The sequence below is a fragment of the Argentina anserina genome, chromosome 6, assembly GCF_933775445.1.
Source record: "Argentina anserina chromosome 6, drPotAnse1.1, whole genome shotgun sequence".
In the NCBI taxonomy this organism is placed as follows: Eukaryota; Viridiplantae; Streptophyta; class Magnoliopsida; order Rosales; family Rosaceae; genus Argentina; species Argentina anserina.
Window position 1 is genome coordinate 4675992 of NC_065877.1, and position 20588 is coordinate 4696579.

Consider the following 20588-nt stretch of genomic DNA (forward strand, 5'->3'; position numbering starts at 1 on the left):
TTTAAACAGGTTAATTGAGTTGAGAAAACGTTAGTAGTTTGGTCAAAATGCAAAGATCGTATGCCTTCCATTCTTACCTTGTCCTTAAAGTTGGGCATGTGCTTTGCAAACTTACCATCTTCTTCCCCAACTTTCCATGGTGGAAGTGTTCCCCAGTATTCTGGTATTACCTCCGCAACAAAAAAGTTGTTTGGCCTCTGCTGCTGCTCTCTGGAGAATGTGTTCTTGAAGCTGGTGGCTTTATTTTCATAGGGTTCTCCGTTTTCCTCTTGCTTTGATAATAAAATTGTATCCCTAGACTTATGCAATGACAACGCTAATTTCACAGAATTTTATCACAAAAATTTGACGAGTCATAACTGTTGAATTTCTGATGCAATTACTTTGAAATCATCGTACATCTTTATTGCTCTTCTTCACCATGGCTGCGCCGGTGCTCAGAGTTCAATACAATTACGAATTGCAAAAAGAAATGACAGCTATCTAAAACTTGTAATGCCTCGTTCTCAACAGCTTCAGATGCACACGTATTTGACCAGAGAAACTTTAACTCAGCAAACGTCCTAGCCCAGAGCACCCTTGGATAATTACTTCTCTTTTGCTGCAAACAGAAAATCGTATTAAACAGTTTAATACTTCAGACATGGTTGGATTCAATCTCAGTAGTTAAAACGAACAATCTTCACCAGACACTAGTTATTTAAAGAGATCAATATCACAAAGGAGATACATTCCCCAAAAATTATGATACCTATCATTTCATCGCTTGCTAGGCCCTGCACTATTGATACATGATAGAGTGCATGCAACGTAATATTTATTTGCATACTAACCTTGCACATAGTCCAACATCTGTCTCATTCAAAGCTTGAATCTTTTTGGTGTTTACCATTCTGTACAATCCTATAGACATAGAAAGCTGCAATACCTCCGCTGCACAGATAAAGAAATTTATCAGATGTTAAAATCTTCAAAGCTAGATCATTCATGGCACTTGAGCACAGGGTACAACAAAAGGGGGATATTAGGAAATTCTGCACCCATGTTCATTTTACAAAAATGATAATAATAATAATAATAATAATAAATACAAATAAAAATCTAGCCATGTAGAGAATAGAGACTAAGCTATTTTCAGCTTCACCTAGAACTAAATCAACATATAATTCAGCTTTTATGCGCTAATACTCCTTGATTGAGTTGTTCCTTACAAAGAATGGAATCCATTCCCATCTCTAGGTAACAGGTAACATTTTCATCTTTGCAAAACATGATAATTTGGGAGGGAAAACAAGTTTCTCTAATGATTATATCACTAGTTCTATGTCCAGATCAGGTAGAGTTTCTCTAACTGAAAAGAAGGCTAAAAGCAAATAGCAACATACAAATAAAAATGAGGAGGTCATAATTCACAAAAACCTGACAAGGGTTGTCAACAGATACGGAATCCATGATCTCTGCAAAGTAGAGAGAAGTATAAACAAGAATATCAGAATCTTTGAAGGCTGATCAACTACCAATATAAAGAAACTCAGTTAAAAAAAAAAAAAAAAGATTGAACTTCCAACCTGAGACAGTAGGCGTGCCTCCCTCAGAAAAATTATACTGGCAATACCTGCAGGCCAATAGTCCAATTACTATCATTTATCACATAAAAAGAATTTCCGAAAAACTGGTTAACAGACGGTATTCAGATTAAGATCCTATTTCCTTACATGGAAAATGAGACTCAATATTCTTACTGCGAATTTATATATTATATATTCTAAATTATATAATATATACGAGCTGTTTTCTTTCACTCATATAACTAGTTGTTTCAACTAAAATAAAATGAAAAAGCTCCAATATGTAGTGATTATAGACATGAACCATAACTAACCAGTCTGCCCTTTCAAGGCCAAAGGAAAAGTTTCTCCTTGCTTATATGATCTCAAACTCAAAACACTCAGAGCCAAAAGGATACCACCAAAGATAACCCCAAACCTAATTGCAGCAACACTTCCAGTTACCATGAAGGAGAGGAAGCCACCAAGGGACAGAACCAAACCTGCAACCATAAGGCATAAGCTTTAGTAAAGACCAAAATAAAAATTGCAAATGTTTAAGAAAAAAAAAACTAAAGAAATGAATCAGTATACATCAAAAATCAAGTCTCCGAAGCTATACCATATGGTATCCCGACATGAAAGTCACGGATTTTAGTGACGTCATTGAGATCATCAGATGAAGTTTGAAACGTTTCAACAATTTCCTTCAACGGCTCGGGATAATTCTTTGCGGCTGTGGAGATATACACTTTACCTTCTTCACCAATCTCCTTAGCAATCTCAGTCAAATCATTCCTTGCCTTATCAGCCTGTATCTTCAACTGCTCGGACGTCCCCTTCAAAATTACTAAAGATTTCTTGAAGTATATCTCATACGCTTCCTGAGAGACACTTTGCATCTTTAAAGCTTGTTCTTTGAAAGAAGCCAGAGTCTGTTCCCAAGCTTCTTCAGATTCTTCCACTTTCAACTTGGCATTTTCCTTTTCCTTCTCAACCTCAATCTCTGAATGCTTCTAGCAAAAAAAAAAGCCAGACACAAAATTAGTGTTACAATGATTTGTAAGAATGATAATGATGAGTGAACACATAAAACGAGTCACGATCATGGTGTCTTTATCACTCTTCCCAGCTCCAACTAAATCTAATTGGAAAAAAAGATCAGGCCTTTACTGAACACAAGTCTAACTATAATTCTTCTCAGCTCTACTTCATATACACCATAAATTCATACAAAACTTCAAAGAAATTGCTCATATTTGATTTCGTCTTCAAGAAGTTGCAATGCTATAATCACACACAGAATTAAAATAACCTAAGCAAACTAATTGGATAAACCAAAATTCAACCTCCTCCAATTACATAAACCAATAATTAATCCAAACTAAACAAAGCCATAACCAAAGTTTGAATCTTTACCGAGTCATCTTGCGAGGCAGCGACGGCCACAATCGGCCGGCACCACAAGCTCCGGCGGTGGAGAGAGACTGAGCCGCCGCCGCAGCCGAGACCTTTCGGAGCTGCTACTCCATAACCGCGACGGTTGAGGAATTGATCGAACCGCCGCGAAGACAAGGCGAGTGGAGTGGCGGCGTTTTTGAAGCGAGAGGTGGAGCTAGGGTTAGGGTTTAAGAGCGAGACCGAGTGCAACGTGACGCTCATTTTGAGTAGCGGGGGTTTGAGAATTGAGGGCGGAGCTGACGAAGGAGGGTTAGGTAGAGGAGGGGCCGTCGGAAAAGAGAGAGAGAGTGAGTGAGTGAGTGAGTGAGTTTGGAAAATTAGCTGGAACTCGGAGAAAGAGGGTGGAGTGTTTCACTATAGGGCGGGCGTGAGGTGCACGCGTCTCAGGTGGGGCGTGTTGTTTGTGAATAGAGAGAGAGAGAGAGAGAGAGTGATATATGGGTGACACGTGGTCAGCTACCTAGCGTAAGCTACGCGCGAGAGCCCACTGAATCTTTGGAATCGCCAACGATTTGGTGCCACGCGGGTATATTTTTTTTCTCCGTAGGTCCTCGGATTTTGACATCAACGTTCCTAGTGAGTTCTCCTAGTGAAGCCAATTTAAAGTGTAGAGTGGAGCAACCAACGGATGAAAATGACCTACTATTATTGGATTAAACGGATGCAGGAAGTTTAGATTTTCCTAATATTTTTCATTCTGAGACATCATATGATTACCACGATGGATTGATGAGTTGATATTCGATACTGTAAGCTTCGTTATCAAGTATTTAGTGATAGAGTAACATATTGTTGTCAAGTATATATGTACAAATGTAGTGATATAATAACATATTGTATGTTTCAAGTTCAACCAATGTAACTCTAACTTAATTACACATCAATAAAAGTGTGTAAAACTGTTGGCATGTACATATGAGATTCCACAGTTTGCTGTGCCTCGGAGAATTTGAGAAAAGCTCACAAAGGAAACATTTTTATATTTATCTCTTTCATGACCATTGTGTAGAGTTGCAGACCAAGAAGGCAAGAAAGGAATAGATGCAAGTATGCAATTTACAAGGCAAGTGTCTTCTTCAACATATGTATCCACACTTCCACATCCAAGCAAGGCACCTCTTACGCTTCCCTTTTCTCTCCTATACATTTCCCAGAGGCCAGGGCAAATAAACACCCCTAGGAAACACATGCTTATACAATGATATGGGCTAATAGTCCAGTAATTAAGCTACTGGACTTAGTTTAGAGAAACCCAATAGAGATTGTTAGCTAAACTGAGCCTAATATCACTTGAATTATAAACAGTTGACATAGATGCGCCATTTGCGCCACTAGTCTGCCATCTCCAAGAAACACAATTAAGAATTGAGACTGAAGTTTCTTTAATCGAAGGCATAAAGCATCGAAACCAGAGCGAGATATCATAGAAGAAGCAAGAGGGTGAGTTTAAAATAAGAACAAGTTCTGGATTTTGGGAGTTTCAGAAAGTCAAAGAGAGTAAATCCAAAGAGGGTAAGAGCCAAAAACATGTAGGGGGAAGTTCGTTTCGGGTGTTTGAAAGAAGCCAAAGCTAATCTATGATGGCCTTGGTGGGTCGACTACCATATGATGCGTTGGAGACAAAGAGTGTATCAGAAGGAATTTTGACTACACTTTCTGAGAGTTTGACATGTCATTGATGTCAATATGTCTCCATGGCCACCCTGCAAAAAATATATACACATCTTTGGTTCACTCAGCTAGTGCCCTACTGCCATCGAGAACCCTAGCTTTAGGAGTAAACTAATGTTAGAGTGCACTAAACTACACCCTAGCAATTTCTTGTTTAAAGGAAACACTCGATATTTCAGTTGATAAGTCAGTTAGCAATACTTAATGTTTATTGATTGATTCACATTGAATCAAACTTATATCTGGCTGTGGATTTTCCAGGATGTTAATTCAGATTTAAGATCTCATCCCCACACAACCACCTACTGTACAAGTTTTCATTCAATTTATATTCTCACAAATCATATATAGTGATGGTGATATGTGTAAATTACATTATATGTGACTTTACTTATTCATCGATCTTCTTATTTATGTTGTCAAAATTAGACTTTATCTTGAGATCTTTATTTTTAAGTATGAGACACACACACCCGAATTGCATATAGCGTTTGGAGACAGTTTTTTGTCTTTTTATGTGTATGTGTTTTAAAATAACAATCAACACTAAATGATTCTAAAACTAAACCAATAAATACTGATTTTGAATTTAAAATATTTATCTTACATACTCACTTGACTGTTAATATATCAACTAACTAACTAACTAATGGCGCTCTAATAAAGATAAAAGAATTTAGTGTAAATCCATATAAAGATTTTGCCTCAAAATCTCGTTTCCATCTTCAAACCATCCTTCAAGCTTTGTTGAAAATAATAAATATGAATCCAAAAAATAATGTATATATAAGACAACTAATTTCACATGAAAAAAAACAGCCATGTAGGATATTTAAACGGAAAATTCTAGTATACATCACACATTTAACGGTCGATATTATTTTGTGAGTGGGATTAGAAATGATCATAGTGTTGTCAACCGTTGGATGTGAAATGTATAACATACATTGATTTAGTATATTAACCCTAATTAAACAAGTCAAAAGCCAGTGGATTCACCCATCGGATTCTGCTTTGACTAAAACGGAACTCCCGCGCCACCTCCCCTCCCCGAGCCCATCAATAAAATACAAACCCCCCTCTCTCTCTCTCTCTCTCTCTCTCTCTCTCTCTCTCTCTCTCAGCCGTTAGACGCCATAAATGCTCCTCCTCTACTCTCAACTTGAGCTTGCATCACCTCCACACCCACACACCATTATTATTCTCATCACTCTCTCACTCTCTGACACCACCTCACCTTTCTTTAACACTTCTAACTCCCTCTCCCGGCGTTTTCCCGGCCACCTTTCCGATTAAACACCCCAAACCTCAGTTCTCTGTCAACTCCGGCCGATCGTTCTGTCTCTCCGGTCAACAAAAACCACGTCCAAAAAAGGTTAAGAAAGTGGAGAGTGGTGTTGGTGTTGTTGTTGTTGGGTGCGTTACTTTACTTTTTCACACTCTCTTTTGCTTTCTTCATCATCATTACATTTCCTTATTATTATGCTCTCTTGTCTCTCTTCACACTTCACACTTCACACATTACTCTCCTCATTTCCTCTCCCTCTTTCAGGAACTCTCATTCAGAGTTTGAAATTTACATGAGATTATTAGAATGTCACTCATGATACTAGTCTTGTTCTTCCTTATCTGGTCGCCGGTACTGGTACTTTCGTTAAACCCTGTTTTCAACGACGACGTTTTGGGGCTGATCGTGTTCAAGGCCGGCTTGCTAGACCCGGAGGCCAGGCTCAGCTCGTGGAACGAAGAAGATGACAGTCCTTGCAATTGGGTTGGCGTCAAATGCGACCCCAGAAGCAACAGAGTCTCTGAGCTTGCTCTGGATGGGTTTGGCCTATCTGGGCATGTGAACCGTGGCCTTTTGAGGCTGCAGGCCATTCAAAGACTCGTACTCTCTAATAACAACCTCACTGGGCCTATAAACCCTGATCTGGCTCACATTGGGACTTTGCAAGCCATTGATTTGAGCCAGAATAGCTTCTCTGGTTCGGTTCCGGATGAGTTTTTTCAACAATGTGGATCACTGAGAGCAGTTTCGTTTGCGGGAAACAAGCTATCTGGGAAGATTCCAGAGTCTTTGAGCTTCTGCTCGGCTCTGGTGGCGGTGAACTTCTCGTCGAATCAGCTTTCGGGTGTCTTGCCGTCAGGGATGTGGTATTTGAGAGGGCTTCAGGAGCTGGACTTGTCAGGTAACTTGCTGGAGGGTGAAGTTCATGAAGGTATTGGATATTTGTATGATTTGAGAGTGCTTAACTTGGGGAAGAATAGGTTTTCGGGGTGGCTTCCGGGGGATGTTGGAAGCTGTTCACATTTGAAGTTGCTTGATTTTAGTGATAATTTATTTTCTGGGGGGATTCCAGAGTCGATTAAGAGACTTGGTTTGTGTAGGTCTTTGAGTTTGAAGGGGAACTTTCTAACAGGTCAAGTTCCAGCTTGGATTGGGGAGTTGAGAAGCCTTGGGATGTTAGATTTGTCTTGTAATAACTTTTCTGGTGGAATCCCTGGTTCATTAGGAAATCTAAAGCTACTTGAGAAGTTGAATTTGTCTGTGAATGGATTCACTGGGAGCTTGCCAGAGTCATTGACAGATTGCTTCAACCTTTTAGCTCTAGATGTTAGCCGGAATAAGTTGGTAGGGAAACTTCCTTCATGGATTTTGAAGCTTGGTGTGGGGCATGGAAGACTCGAGTACAATCCGTTGAAACCAATGGCTGCCTCTCATGGAGGTCTTCAGGTGTTGGATTTGTCTTCCAATGCATTTTCCGATGTGCTTCCATCTGATATCGGGGTTCTTAGTAGCTTGCAGTTCTTGAATGTGTCGCGGAACCAACTTCTTGGTTCTATTCCTGCAAGTATAGGTACTTTAAAAGCAGCATATGTTCTGGACTTGAGCGACAACCGCCTGAATGGAAGCATTCCTTCTGAAATTGGAGGAGCAGTCTCACTCAAGCATCTAAGGCTGCATAAGAACCTTCTAACGGGGAATATACCATCTCAGATTGAGAAGTGCTCATCTTTATCATTTCTGTAAGTTCTCTTGTTAACTTTTTTCTATGTGCTTATTAGTTATGTTCCTTTCTGTGAAATTCTTCACTTCAGATAGCTAGACTAAAGACGTAAAGTTGTTTTGTAGTGATTTTCGTAGCTTATAATGTCATATGGTTGAACATCATGAACTGTTATATACTTATATGACTTATATCTGATGAAATATTTACCAAAAAAAAATTAAGCAATTATCATTAGAACATTTTGAAAACTTAGTTAAGGTGGTGTATGCGCATACACATTAATACATTATGATCACCAATTTGCATTATTTTGCATAGGTAATCCACCGCCTGAAAAGATAAACGAAATCGAAGAAGCATCTGATGCTTCCTGGAAATACCTGATAGTCAAAACTTTGTAGGCCATTGTTCTAAATTTCGTTTTGTTTCATTTATTCAATTGTACAGGTTGCTATCCCAGAACAATCTTACTGGCCCTGTTCCTGCAGCCATTTCAAACCTCACCAATCTTCAATATGTCGACTTGTCTTTAAACCAATTCTCTGGGACCTTGCCTAAAGAGTTGACAAATCTTTCGCATCTTCTCTACTTCAATGTCTCCTACAATCACCTTCAGGGTGAGTTACCAGTGGGGGGCTTCTTCAACTCTATCTCATCCTCATCTATCTTGGGAAATCCTTCCCTCTGTGGTTCTGTCCTTAATCTTTCATGCCCTGCTGTCCACCCCAAACCCATTGTCCTCAACCCAAATTCTAATAACACTGGTGATGGTTCTTCCTCCCTTACTCATGGCCACAAGAACGTATTCAGTATATCTGCCCTCATTGCCATAGGTGCTGCTGCATTCATTGCTATTGGAGTTATGGCTGTTACTGTCCTCAATATGCATGTCCGTTCTTCAATGACTCATTCTGTTCCTCTACCACTACCTGGTGGGGAAGACTTCAGTTGTTCCCCAAGTACTGATTCAAAGTTTGGCAAGCTTGTTATGTTTTCTGGTGATGCTGACTTTGCTGCTGGAGCCCAAGCCCTGCTCAACAAGGACTGTGAACTTGGTCGTGGTGGCTTTGGAGTAGTTTATAGAACGGTCCTCAGAGATGGGCGTTCGGTTGCAATAAAAAAGTTAACAGTCTCAAGTTTGATCAAGTCTCAAGAAGATTTCGAGAGGGAAGTAAAAGGACTTGGACAAATAAGGCACCATAATCTTGTGACACTTGAAGGGTACTACTGGACTCCTTCCTTGCAGTTGCTCATATATGAATACATACCATGTGGAAGTCTGTATAAGAATCTGCATGATGGACCTGACCAAAGCGGTCTCTCTTGGCGACAGAGGTTCAACATAATTCTTGGGATGGCAAAGGGTGTGGCTCATCTGCATCAAATGAACATTATTCACTACAACTTGAAATCAACTAATATTTTGATAGACAGCTCTGGTGATCCCAAAGTAGGAGACTCTGGTTTGGCAAGGCTTTTGCCAATGTTAGACCGATGCATCTTGAGCAGCAAGATCCAAAGTGCACTTGGGTACATGGCACCTGAGTTTGCTTGTCAAACTGTCAAGATTACTGAGAAATGTGATGTGTATGGGTTCGGGGTCTTGATTTTGGAGGTGGTCACTGGAAAGCGACCTGTGGAATATATGGAAGATGATGTGGTGGTGCTCTGTGACATGGTGAGGGGGGTTCTTGAGGAAGGCAGGGTGGAAGAATGTATTGATAGAAAACTTCTAGGTAATTATCCAGCAGAGGAGGCAATTCCAGTGATCAAGCTTGGTTTGGTATGTGCATCACAAGTTCCATCAAATCGTCCCGACATGAGTGAAGTAGTCAACATTTTAGAACTCATCCAATGCCCTTCAGAAGGCCATGAAGATTAGAATAAACTCTATACATATGATCTGATAATGTTCTGGTGAGGATCAATCCGGTTTATTTCAAGTAAAAGAAAAGAGGCATGTTGGAGGTTTTTCTCCATTTCTTTTCAGTCATTTTCTCTAAATTATTGTATTCCTTCTTTTGTTCTTCTTTATCTATCGAGTTCTACAGAACTTGTATGGTTCCGGATTGCTTTTCACCAGTTTGAAATAGGAGACTTTGAGTTATGTTTTTCAGAAGGGATCTCTCTCAGTATAAACTATAAAACCTTATTGCTATACTGGTTTGAAATAGAACACTGCAGTATTAACAAAGCAACAATGCTGCATCAACACTTCAACAGTTCACCAAACTCATATTTTCAAGAGTAAAAGTCTTGAACTTTGTTGCAGCATTTTCCTCATGATTCAATATAGAGAGAATAAATAAACTAAATCAAACACATGCTGTCTTGATGAGCAAGATTAAAACTAAGCTACCAAAGAATTATATGGGAAAATTAGCACAACAAATGATGCAGTCCAAAGGAGAAACACTCTTTGCTTTAACCACACTTTTCTGTTGGCCATGTTGCTTCAGTTCTACTACTACATTTTGTTTCTAACTATACTATTCAAAATGAGCATTATATGCATATTTATGCGTACTCCACTGACCCTAATCAACCTGCTGTCTTCTTTATCATAATTTGAACTCCCAGTTCCTGCAAGTATGGTCAATAATTTACCCTTAGATCTGAAGCTTGAACTAATGAAAGCGTGTTGGACCCGAGGGGAACCCAATCAACTGGTCTCGAACACCATCAAAGCACCTCACATGGTGCTATTCTCAAAAGCACTTGCAAGCTTTTTCCAACAGTGATTATGTGTAGAACATGGCAATCATGCCATGCATACTACAACAGCAACCTTTTGGCTTTTGGCTTTTGCATCAGGCTTCGTTTATTTATTATCACGCTGCCTAAAGTTAGGAAAGACCAACCTGTGTACCAGTGGATGAAGGCCAAACCAATATATGGTGCAAACAATTTCCATCATGTTATCTTGTAGTTCCTGTTACCAACATTTTTTGTAAGGTGCAACTCAATGGTGTTAATACTTTTCATATCAAGAAAAAAAAAACACACACTCATTGATGTGAACTTAAAATACTGGAAAGTTTACCAATTTCAACAAGTTAATCAGCTTACCAATTTTTGACAGGAATCTGATCATTATTTCTGTGACTATATTACTCCGGAAATAAAATAACTCGGTGTATAGTAACTAGGTTATAAAATAATGTGATTTACTGTGAATAGATGCATTTCTTAAGCTCGGATAAGGTCTGGGAATGTAAAGTTTGGACAGGACTTGTAATCTGACGAAAACTTCATGGGACATGGGACCTGCTAACAAAAAGGTAGAATTGAAGCCTTATAGTTTATCTGTATTCTGTGCACCAATGCCTTCTGACATAAGCAAACCAATTCCACAGTGAGCTAAATTTTGAGCTCGAAGACGGGCAGCAAAAGGTATATATATGCAAACTCATCGTGCTTTCTAGGTACAACATTATTGTTGCTACATTTATTTCCTGAAAGATACATCATGCCCATGCAATACAGTAAATGTTTAACACGAGTGAAATACTTCACGACGAATACTGTTCAAAGGTTAAACCAAAGGTAACAAAAATCAAGTGGAGTATAATTGCACTTTTGGACAAAAAATATATCACTCTTGCACTTACAGTAAATATCAGGAGCACTTATACAGACCTATTTTCTGAGATTTCACTACACAAAACTCACTAGTTTCAAGAAGGGGAAGACTAAAGAAAAAAAAGGTTTAAATTTCGTATCCGGTTTTCTGGGATCTTCATTCTAGTCCCACTTTCCTTAACTTTTGGGGCAAAATCTAATTTTATGCTTTGTTCATCTAACTAATCATCCCAGTTATTTTCCCACCCATCTTTGTTCGAGGACCTTGCAGTAAGACCATTAGCGGAGATGCTTCCCACCAGATGCCCTCCAGGTGACTTCACTGCATTATCTCCATCCCAGTCATCATCCCAACCCTCATCCCAACCTTCAGCTGTAACCACATCATTTGCTGAAGCTGATTCCGGCAATGCCATTTCAAGTTCCTGATATGGAACTCCACCTCCAGTCCGCTGTTTCCTCCTCCGAAAAAGGCAGCAAGCCCACATCCCTCCAAAAATTATTACTGTAACAATCAAGAGGTAAGCACCATTGATTCGTGTCACCAACTTGTCATAAGAAGGGAATCGCATGTAATAGTTTCCTTCTGATACAAAAGAGTCCATTTGAAACACACATTCTCCATTTCCAGCCTTCAGTACTACTTTGTTGCTTTTACCCATATTGAGCTTGATCTGAAAAAAGAAAGACACAAACAGCGCAATCCCTGCTCTTATAAGAATGTCAATGTGAAGATCTCCACACATAGATAATAGTAATGTCATGAGTCCATGACTCCAAATAGTGAAACAATATGAAACAAGTTAACAGATATTAGTATTGTCATGAGTCAGTTAAGTATTCAACTAGATCTACCATTAATTTCAGTTAGCATTCCGGACTTATGAAGGGTGCTTCAATAATTTCTACTCAATTTTCAACAGTTTAGGAGCAAGATAAGAGTTTGGTAGGAGGGAACGGATATGAGTAAAACTGAAAACCAAACCCATTGATTTTTTTAACTTACCTGTAACTACTTTTGAAAGTCCTGGCATATGCCCCAAACCTAAGCATTCATTCTAACTTTCATAACCAAATATTTAATTCCTAATGATTCATATCAGAGAAACAATACCATGAGGGAACATTATGGTTATTTACCTCTTCATTTTTGTGTTCTGAAATCACCAGCTTCCTGGTATCTTCTGCAGAAACGTTGCCCACTAATATGCTGTCGCGTACATTTTGGACCAGAATGACTGCTTCTGTTGATACTGCAATATATGAAACACAAGTAAATAAAACCTTGTCTTACTAATAAATATGAGGTCTAATGGTACCGAATTATGTCTGGTACTAAGAACCTGCTATATTAATGAATAACATATATAAGGTAGAGAACATCTTAATGAATGAATTAATGGTTTAACCAGATGTACAGGGTCATAAAATCTTAGCTGATTCCATTCTATATGTAAACACACCCAAACATTACAGCACCAGTCTGCAATAATGAAGTGATTACAAAACTAGAGCAATTCTGAGTATTTATCGAGACAAAGTGGTGCTTGAAATATATTATTCAATGGGGGCTAGCACTCAATGTCATCGTGTGGAGATCTTGCCAATGATCGAGTTATAACATCAAATGGTATTTAATATTTATAATCTTTTTCACCAAGTAGAAAGACCTTATAAACAGGCTTCACACAGTATAGCGAGTCAAGTCTACATACGATCATACATGATACGTATATAACTTTTATGTAAGCATTGTGCACCAAATGGGTAAAAAATAGTCCTGACAAGTCATAACTTATGTTTTTATATAAAGGTACTACCACAACAGACCCAGAATGGCACTCTCAAATAGGATTTTAACCAACGAGCAGCATAAAAAAGACAGATTGAATCTAAATTAAATTAGTTCTGACTTATGATGATAGCACTAGTACTATAAAATTAAAATGGAGCAGCATTATTATATAAATCCATGCAATCAAGCAAACAGATGTCAAAGAAAGATTTTCATCTTTTAAGTTTATCAGTGTCAGCTTAGTTGTGTTCACAAATTACCTTACAATGACTCATAGTTCATTAAAAAAAACACACACAATTATTTTACTCGAGTGCATAATATCTTAACAGGAAATAAATGCCAGCCAAAAGTGCCAGCAGTAATGTGACTTACCCTTATCAAAGCTCTTAACGCAGGCAACCATATCCGCATTGCTGCATGTTTTGCTTATCCCATCACAGCTCTCTTCCTTCGCATTCGGCACATTGTCATCATTCTTAGTCTTCTCCTTACCACCTCCTTCCTTAGGAGGAGGCGGTGAACTAGCAGAACCAGGTACATTCCCCTCTTTCGGCTTCTCCTCCTCCTTCGGCTTCTGCTCAGGCTCCGGAGTCGGCTTCTCCTTCTCCTTTGGCTTCTGCTCAGGCTCCGGAGTCGGCTTCTCCTTCTCCTTTGGCTTCTGCTCAGGCTCCGGAGTCGGCTTCTCCTTCTCCTTCGGCTTCTGTTCAGGCTCCGGAGTCGGCTTCTCCTTCTCCTTTGGCTTCTTCTCAGGCTCCGGAGTCGGCTTCTGTGTTTGGTTATTTTTCCCATCGCCGGCAACAATTGGCTGACCTACCGGAGCTGGTTTAGTACTTTTATTCTGATCCGGATTGGGGTCAAGTGGCGCAGAGCCGGGTTTGTGCTTCTGATCATCAACTGGCTTAGGATTAGGATCGGAATCAGGTTTAGAAGGCGGCGGCGGACTCGTCACCGGAGAATCCTTACCCTAAAAATTTACACATACATAAACAAACCGCCCAATTCTCAACAGAAAACCAACTAATTCAGAGAGGCAGGGAAATAGTTATATAGTTACCGGCTGTGAAGTTGAATTGTCCGAACTGCCCTTCTTCGCCGGAGGGTCATCGATCAAGTATCTATGTCTGGAGGGCAACGAAGCATTTGAGGCATCAGCGATTAGCAATAGCAATAAGAAAACCGCCAGGAACCTGGTTCTATCCATTAAAGGAAGACTCTTTAATTTCGATTGACCGGATTGCTGGAACCCTAGGAATTGATTCGAATTCATTTCCCGGGTAAATTTGGGGGCTTTTTAGGACATGAAGATTGAATCTTGAGCTGGAACTGAAGAGTGTGGGCTTGATGAATTGGAGATGGGATTTGAGGAGAGTTTGCAATTGGGTAGAGGGAGTTTAGGGTTTGTGGATTTGGGAGAATCGAGATTCGACTAGATCGCTGGGTAAGTCTGACGACCTTAACAAAGAAAAAGTGAGACACCCAATCCGACAGTTCGGTGGCAACGAAACGGTGCGCGTTGGCCTTGACGGGCCTCTTATGTATGGAAATTTCTGTGTGCCTCCCCTCCCTATTAGCAATACATGGTAACTATGTACGTTTTACAGTTCTACTTAGCGGCGGATCCATAAATTTTTATCAGTCTAGCCAAAATTAAGTAGAATATATATATATATATATATATATATATATATATATATAGGCCGGTTTGAGAATGGAGGTTCTCATGGTGCGGATTCGCTTGTTCCGGCAATCAGCGACGTACAACGACGGCGCGGATGGTGCCCGCCGCACTGCCTCTCCCAGTGGAAAAACAATAATGGAAAAGCTTAATTTGATCAAATAGAGTTGAGACGTGTAGATTGAATCATGGTGCATGATAGAATAACACTTACTTGATTGAATTAGAAAACGAATTAGATCAATGAGGTTGGCGTCTCAAGCTCTTGGGGAGATCATTTCAGAATTTTAGGGAGATCCTTTTCAATCTTTGCAAACCATGTAATCTAAAGATCTTGTGATAGAGCTTCTCCTAGTCTTAAATATATTTGGGGTCGTTTCGAACTTTCAGTCTTGCTAGGACTAACCTTGCGTCCTTGTTTTTCCTTTCCCAAATCCAATACGATATTGTTAGACTCACATTAATTATAAACAACGTCGTCTTGAGGTATAAGTGTATAACCACGAAAAAGAAAAAAAAAGGACGCCTGCAACTCTGCATGTCGTCTTCCTCCTCAAATTTTGCCCAATTATGTCATTGAAATAAAAGCTTACCTGCATCAAAACTACAAAATCCAAGGTGATAAACGAAAACTCAGCCTAGGCTTGCCCATGAATGGATCTGCCCTTGGTTTTACTTGGTTACATTTGTCGCACTACTGAAAATAAAACTACGAAAAACAGAACTCTTCCGACCACCTATTCTTAGCTGATCCAAATAAAACGCTAGAGATAAAATAGTTATAGTCAGGATACGTATGAGGATAATCCGCTAAATATGTCGTAATATAGAGTAATAAATCTGCATTTCTCGGATTAAGAATATCTTTATATGATATGGTATGGTTACTGTATGGCAGTTGACATGATCATGAAATTTAATATATTGCGACTACACCAAATATATTATAGTAAAGGGAAAGTTGAATCAAACGGGGTAGGATTTTGGAAGAACCCTATGAAATTTGGACACGTGCTCTTTTAGAGCTGATTCGTAAGTTACAATATAGATGCTAGAGCATAAAGGAAGCAAAAAAAGCGAATTCAAGTGAATCTTCACTACTTTTGTGCTAATTAAGCCACTAACCATAATGGCCGGAATTGTATATATAACACTTAATCCAATTATGCAAGTAAGAATAAAGTGTACTACGTACTGATGTAAACCATAATCTAATTTCCTAACTTGTAGTAAGAATAAAGTGAACCAATAATCAAGACTAAATCATTCAAATGTTACGTATATTAATTGTTGGAGAGTATTTACATGAATACACAAATAAAATCAACTATAACGTAAAGTCATAAGCACAAATCAGAAATCATCCCAAAAACTAACCATCCTAGTAAAGTGTATCTTGGGGAAGTGGTTTTAGAAGGAGGTCTCCATTCCGTGTAAGCTGTTGGGCTTATTAATTACCATTCATTATTTCTCCCAAATTTGTTATTAATTACCATTCATTATTTCCCACATCTTTGTTTACACTAAACTGGGTCACTGGTAGACTGCACGAACCATTGCACAGTCTTTTCAGCTACCTCGTTGATGATACTTATTCCTTGCTTCATTGCTTATGCAAAGACCTCATTCACTCATCTGTCGTGTGTGTGTCGTGTATCATCAGTTTCATCACTTCCTCACCTAAATAGTGGCTTCTCAGTCTCACCTAAGGCGCATTGAAAAAGAAAGAAACCCCCTCAAACTTCTATCTCATACATGTTTTCTCTATAGAAGTATAAACATGTGAACCAGGTCGAGGAAGCAGAGGGAGCGATGGAAGAAGTGATCATGAGGAAGTTTGGGGACGACCAGAGTGCTCTGCTCGACCGATATGAAAGGCTCTCTGTGGAAATACAACTCAACCAGGCCATGTTGAAGCGGAGTCTCTCCGAGCCGGTTCATCACACTCGGTCTCAACCAGCAGTTTTGATTGCTCGAGACATTCAAGGGCCGCCGCAGCTGCAGCAGCCGCCATTGGTTAGTAAGAAGAAGGGTGGTTCTGGCTTTCACAAGGTTTTGAAGAAGATGATCAAACCCATTATTACTAGAATGGCAAGTGCCAAGAAGAAGAAAGCAGCAGATGTGGAAGTCGACCCCAGGTTTTGGAAGACATTTAGTCGATCTCTTAGGCTTTGAAGATTGAACAACAGTTGTGAATTTTCTTATGAGCATATTTACAAACTTTTGATTCTTTAATTAGGTCTTTAATTACCAGCTGTTTCCTTTCGATAAATACATTTCTTCAATGTATGGATATATATTTTACTGGATTTTCATATATTAGCATTCATTATTTGTTCTTAGTGTATCTGCTTAATCCATTTCAAGTGCTGACGCGATATCATTTTCTGTGTCAACCGGTAGTGTTCTATTCCTTCCCCGTCTCATCATACTTGAAGTTTCTTCAGTTATTTTTGTTTTGAGTATTTTTTATATTATTTGTGTCTCATATATCAAACTATCTCATGTTGTACGTGAGATTTAAACGTACGACATCTATTATATCAGTTAGTTCAACTCGTTAACGGAATTCTAAATTAAACCAGACAGAATCACACAACAAAAGTTGTCATTAGTGCAGGTGCTCAAATGCTCAATGACTCATGAGTTCCAATGTGGTGGGATTGAAAATGCTTTTTCAATTTAGCCAAGAAATGACATATTTCTACCGTCTCATATTTCCTCTCTCTCATAATTGGGCTGCTTTGGGCTAGCTATTGGATTTGGGCTTTGGGCTGATTAAAGTATTATAAGAATTATTACCGATCAATAAGAAAAGGGAAAGAGAAGGTTTTAGAGCTGCGCAGATTATCTATGGACCTCTCTCTGTCTCTCATCACTTCTCCATATCCTGTCAGCTTCAAACCTGCTCAGACCCCCTCTCCACACAGAAGCAGATACATAAGAACCAAACAAGGTAAGCTACTTACTTCTACTGCACTTCCATGTTCTGCTACAAACCTTGCTGTTGTTGATAAACATCACACCTCGCCGAAAGAACCCAAGTTGGGTTTTGATGAAATTACTAGTAGATTGCATGTACAGAGTTTAGTTGACAAGATTAGAGCTTTGCCCACTAGAGAAGCAAGTGAAATTTTTAGTGTTTTCGAGCAAGATGGTTGCTTTAAAACCATTTCTGAGTTCAATGACCTGCTCTTAGCTTTAGTTGTGGCAAAAGAGCCTGATGTTGCTTTGGGCTTGTATGATCAGATATCATCTTACTGTTTAGTTCCTGATTATTCCACATTTTCTATTGTGATTACGTGTTACTGTGAGAAAAATGATCTGGATGAGGCCAAGAGGGTTTTAGTTCTTATGATTGAAAATGGGTCTAACCCAACTGTTGCAACAATCACTTTTGTGGTAGATTTATTGTGCAAAAAGGGTAGATTGCAGAGAGCTTTGGAGGTTTTTGAGGTGATGGGTAGAGTTGGATCCAAGCCCACTGTTCAAATGTACAATTGCTTGTTAAAGGGTTTGTGCTATGTGGGGAGAGTGGAGGATGCATATGACATGTTGATGAAGATAAAGAAGGATGTTATACAACCTGACATTTATACATACACAGCTGTAATGGATGGTTTTTGTAAAGTGGGTCGGACGGATGAGGCCATGGAACTGCTTAATGATGCTGTGGAGTTGGGATTGATGCCAGATGTGGTTGCTTACAACACATTGTTTGATGGGTACTGCAGGGAGGGTAGGGCAATGGAAGGGCTTAATGTGTTGAAGCAGATGAAGGAGAGAAACTGCATCCCTGATTGTATTACTTATAGCACATTGTTACATGGATTATTGAAATGGGGTAAAACCCGTAATGCGCTAAGGATTTATAAGGAGATGGTGGAAATCGGTTTTGAAGTAGATGGGCGATTGAAAAATACTCTTGTGAGGGGGTTGTGCAGGAGATCATCAAAGGAAAAGGATCTGTTGGAAGATGCCTGTGAACTGTTTGAAAAAGTGCAGAATGGATTTTCTGGCATAGAAGCTAATACATATGGGGTAATGATTCAAAGTCTTTGCACGGGAAAGAAAATTGATGTCGCTGTGATCAATTTGAAGAAGATGATGACAATGGGTTATTCACCATGGATGATCACCTTTAACAATGTAATTCAAGCCCTTTGTGCAGAGGACAAGATGTTGGATGCAGTATTAGTTCTGGGTACGGCGTATGAATGTGAAAGAGTAGCAAGTAGAGAATCTTATAACATTTTGATTAAAAAGTTAAATCAACATGGCAGTATGCTAGAAGCTTGTAGTGTATATGGTGCGGCATTGAAGAGAGGTTTAGTTCCAGATAAAAGGCCTCAACAATGAGGACAACCCTGTTTGTAACTTTCCGGATCTTCATAATTACAACTAAAGTTTAAAGGTCTAAAGTTTCCTTTGTGATTTGTTTCTGAAGAAAGACCTGCATTGCACTGAAGATACATAGTTTTAAGTGCCTATTGGTTTACTGTCTAGCTTGGAAGAAGCGGTGGGCCATAGTTCTCTGGGTACATCAACAAACGATTCTTCTTCTTTGGTCTCTCAAGATTCACGGCCACAGCATAAATCTTTCTTTCAGCGGCAATCCATGATAACTTCCTTATGGAATGGAAAGTTCTGAATGAAGTTTGACGTCTAGATGATAAGATGCCTAAATGCTAGTCCTACGGGGAAACCATTTATCATGCCTTGTGGAAATGTAAATGGTGTTGTTGGTTTCCATGTGGTATACGGATGTTGTAGGCACTAGGAGGCTCTTTTGCTGTTTGTGAGTTCCATTGTGATTTTGTTGAAGGGAAATCTGAGACTTTGAGACAGACAGATGGCTTAGTTAGGTCAATGGCTGAGAAGGCATTGGTGGATCTAGCCATCTAGGCAAGAGATCCAATCCAGTTTGCTTGGATTAGGATATGATTTTGGGTCTAGTCTCCTACTGTCACCCAGCTGATCTACCAGGCACTAAAGAGTACCTTGATAACATAGAGGCCAGGAGGTAGGAAAGTCTGTGATTGAGGAATATCCACAGAAAAGGGGCAGCACCACCCCGGATCTCCAACCTCGAGTCACATGTATATGCTAAGCCACCCACCAATGAGGTTTCCTGTATGTGGAACCAAAAACCAATTTAAAACGCCAAGCAAGAGTGGCTAAAGTTACTAAGAAGAAGAAGGCTGGAAAAGTTGTTTCACCTGCAGACCCTGCTGCCACAGGATCGACTGTATTCCAGCGTCTATCCATGAACTTGTGAGTAATTGTATAGTGTGTGAACAAGAGATGGGGAACTTGCAAGTTTTGTGGTGATCTTGTGCCGAGGGAAGGGAGCATTTGAGCTGGTCTGGATCACTGGATGATTATTTCACTCTTGTGGTGTCAGATGCTGAGGCAGCAGCTGAAGCTTATGCAAAGAGACTCGTTGAATATAATAGAGGCTCTGCATCCTGTAGACAGGTTATTAATGATAAAATTGACTACTTTGAAACTTAGGGGTACAGAGTACATTTGAATGAAGATGATGAACTTTCTGAGTACATTAATCAGAAACTCAATGTTGAAGCCACTAGATGAAAGGAAAGTGAAGAGGATTAAACCAAATCCTAGTCTTAAAGTTCATCTACGCGTGGTGCCGGTGGTGGATATAGGAAGAAGCATGTTGTCAGTGTTGTGGAAGTTAGGAAGGAAAGAGTAAGGCAACTTGAAAATGAATGTCCGCCCTGTTATATTGATGTACCAGCAGTGCTAACTATCTGCGAGTGACTGAGTGCAATACAGAAGATGTGAGTTCTCTTTTAAAAATGAGAAATAGTGCAAATTAC

At 39.4% G+C, this 20588-nt stretch overlaps 4 protein-coding genes across 5 annotated transcripts; 2 read left to right on the plus strand and 2 right to left on the minus strand.

Moving 5' to 3' along the window:
• Nucleotides 1-360: 360 nt before the first annotated feature.
• On the minus strand, nt 361-3310 carry LOC126800260 (protein FATTY ACID EXPORT 3, chloroplastic). Of its 2 annotated transcripts, none has more exons than XM_050527587.1 (7): nt 2967-3310; nt 2170-2560; nt 1883-2050; nt 1569-1615; nt 1420-1457; nt 834-933; nt 361-601 (listed from the first exon to the last, which is right to left on the minus strand). In XM_050527587.1, exons 1-6 carry the CDS (start codon nt 3207-3209, stop codon nt 858-860), a joined length of 963 nt encoding a protein of 320 aa, XP_050383544.1. In that variant the 5' UTR covers nt 3210-3310; the 3' UTR covers nt 361-601; nt 834-857. The 2 variants fall into 2 exon arrangements, with proteins under 2 accessions (XP_050383544.1, XP_050383543.1); XM_050527586.1 differs by having other exon boundaries at nt 2170-2563.
• A 2692-nt stretch (nt 3311-6002) lies between these two features.
• LOC126800224 (leucine-rich repeat receptor-like protein kinase PXC2) lies at nt 6003-9759 on the plus strand. Its single transcript, XM_050527543.1, has 3 exons — nt 6003-6095; nt 6232-7706; nt 8138-9759. The coding sequence occupies exons 2-3, from the start codon at nt 6274-6276 to the stop codon at nt 9570-9572; spliced, it is 2868 nt and encodes a 955-aa protein (XP_050383500.1). The 5' UTR covers nt 6003-6095; nt 6232-6273; the 3' UTR covers nt 9573-9759.
• Nucleotides 9760-11192: 1433 nt separating this feature from the next.
• On the minus strand, nt 11193-14609 carry LOC126800248 (uncharacterized). The gene is made up of 4 exons (XM_050527574.1): nt 14125-14609; nt 13443-14034; nt 12413-12525; nt 11193-11946 (listed from the first exon to the last, which is right to left on the minus strand). The coding sequence occupies exons 1-4, from the start codon at nt 14335-14337 to the stop codon at nt 11494-11496; spliced, it is 1371 nt and encodes a 456-aa protein (XP_050383531.1). The 5' UTR covers nt 14338-14609; the 3' UTR covers nt 11193-11493.
• A 2989-nt stretch (nt 14610-17598) lies between these two features.
• Nucleotides 17599-20582, plus strand: LOC126800241 (pentatricopeptide repeat-containing protein At5g16640, mitochondrial-like). The gene has a single exon (XM_050527566.1). The coding sequence runs from the start codon at nt 17599-17601 to the stop codon at nt 19102-19104; it is 1506 nt and encodes a 501-aa protein (XP_050383523.1). The 3' UTR covers nt 19105-20582.
• The last annotated feature ends 6 nt before the right edge of the window (nt 20583-20588 follow it).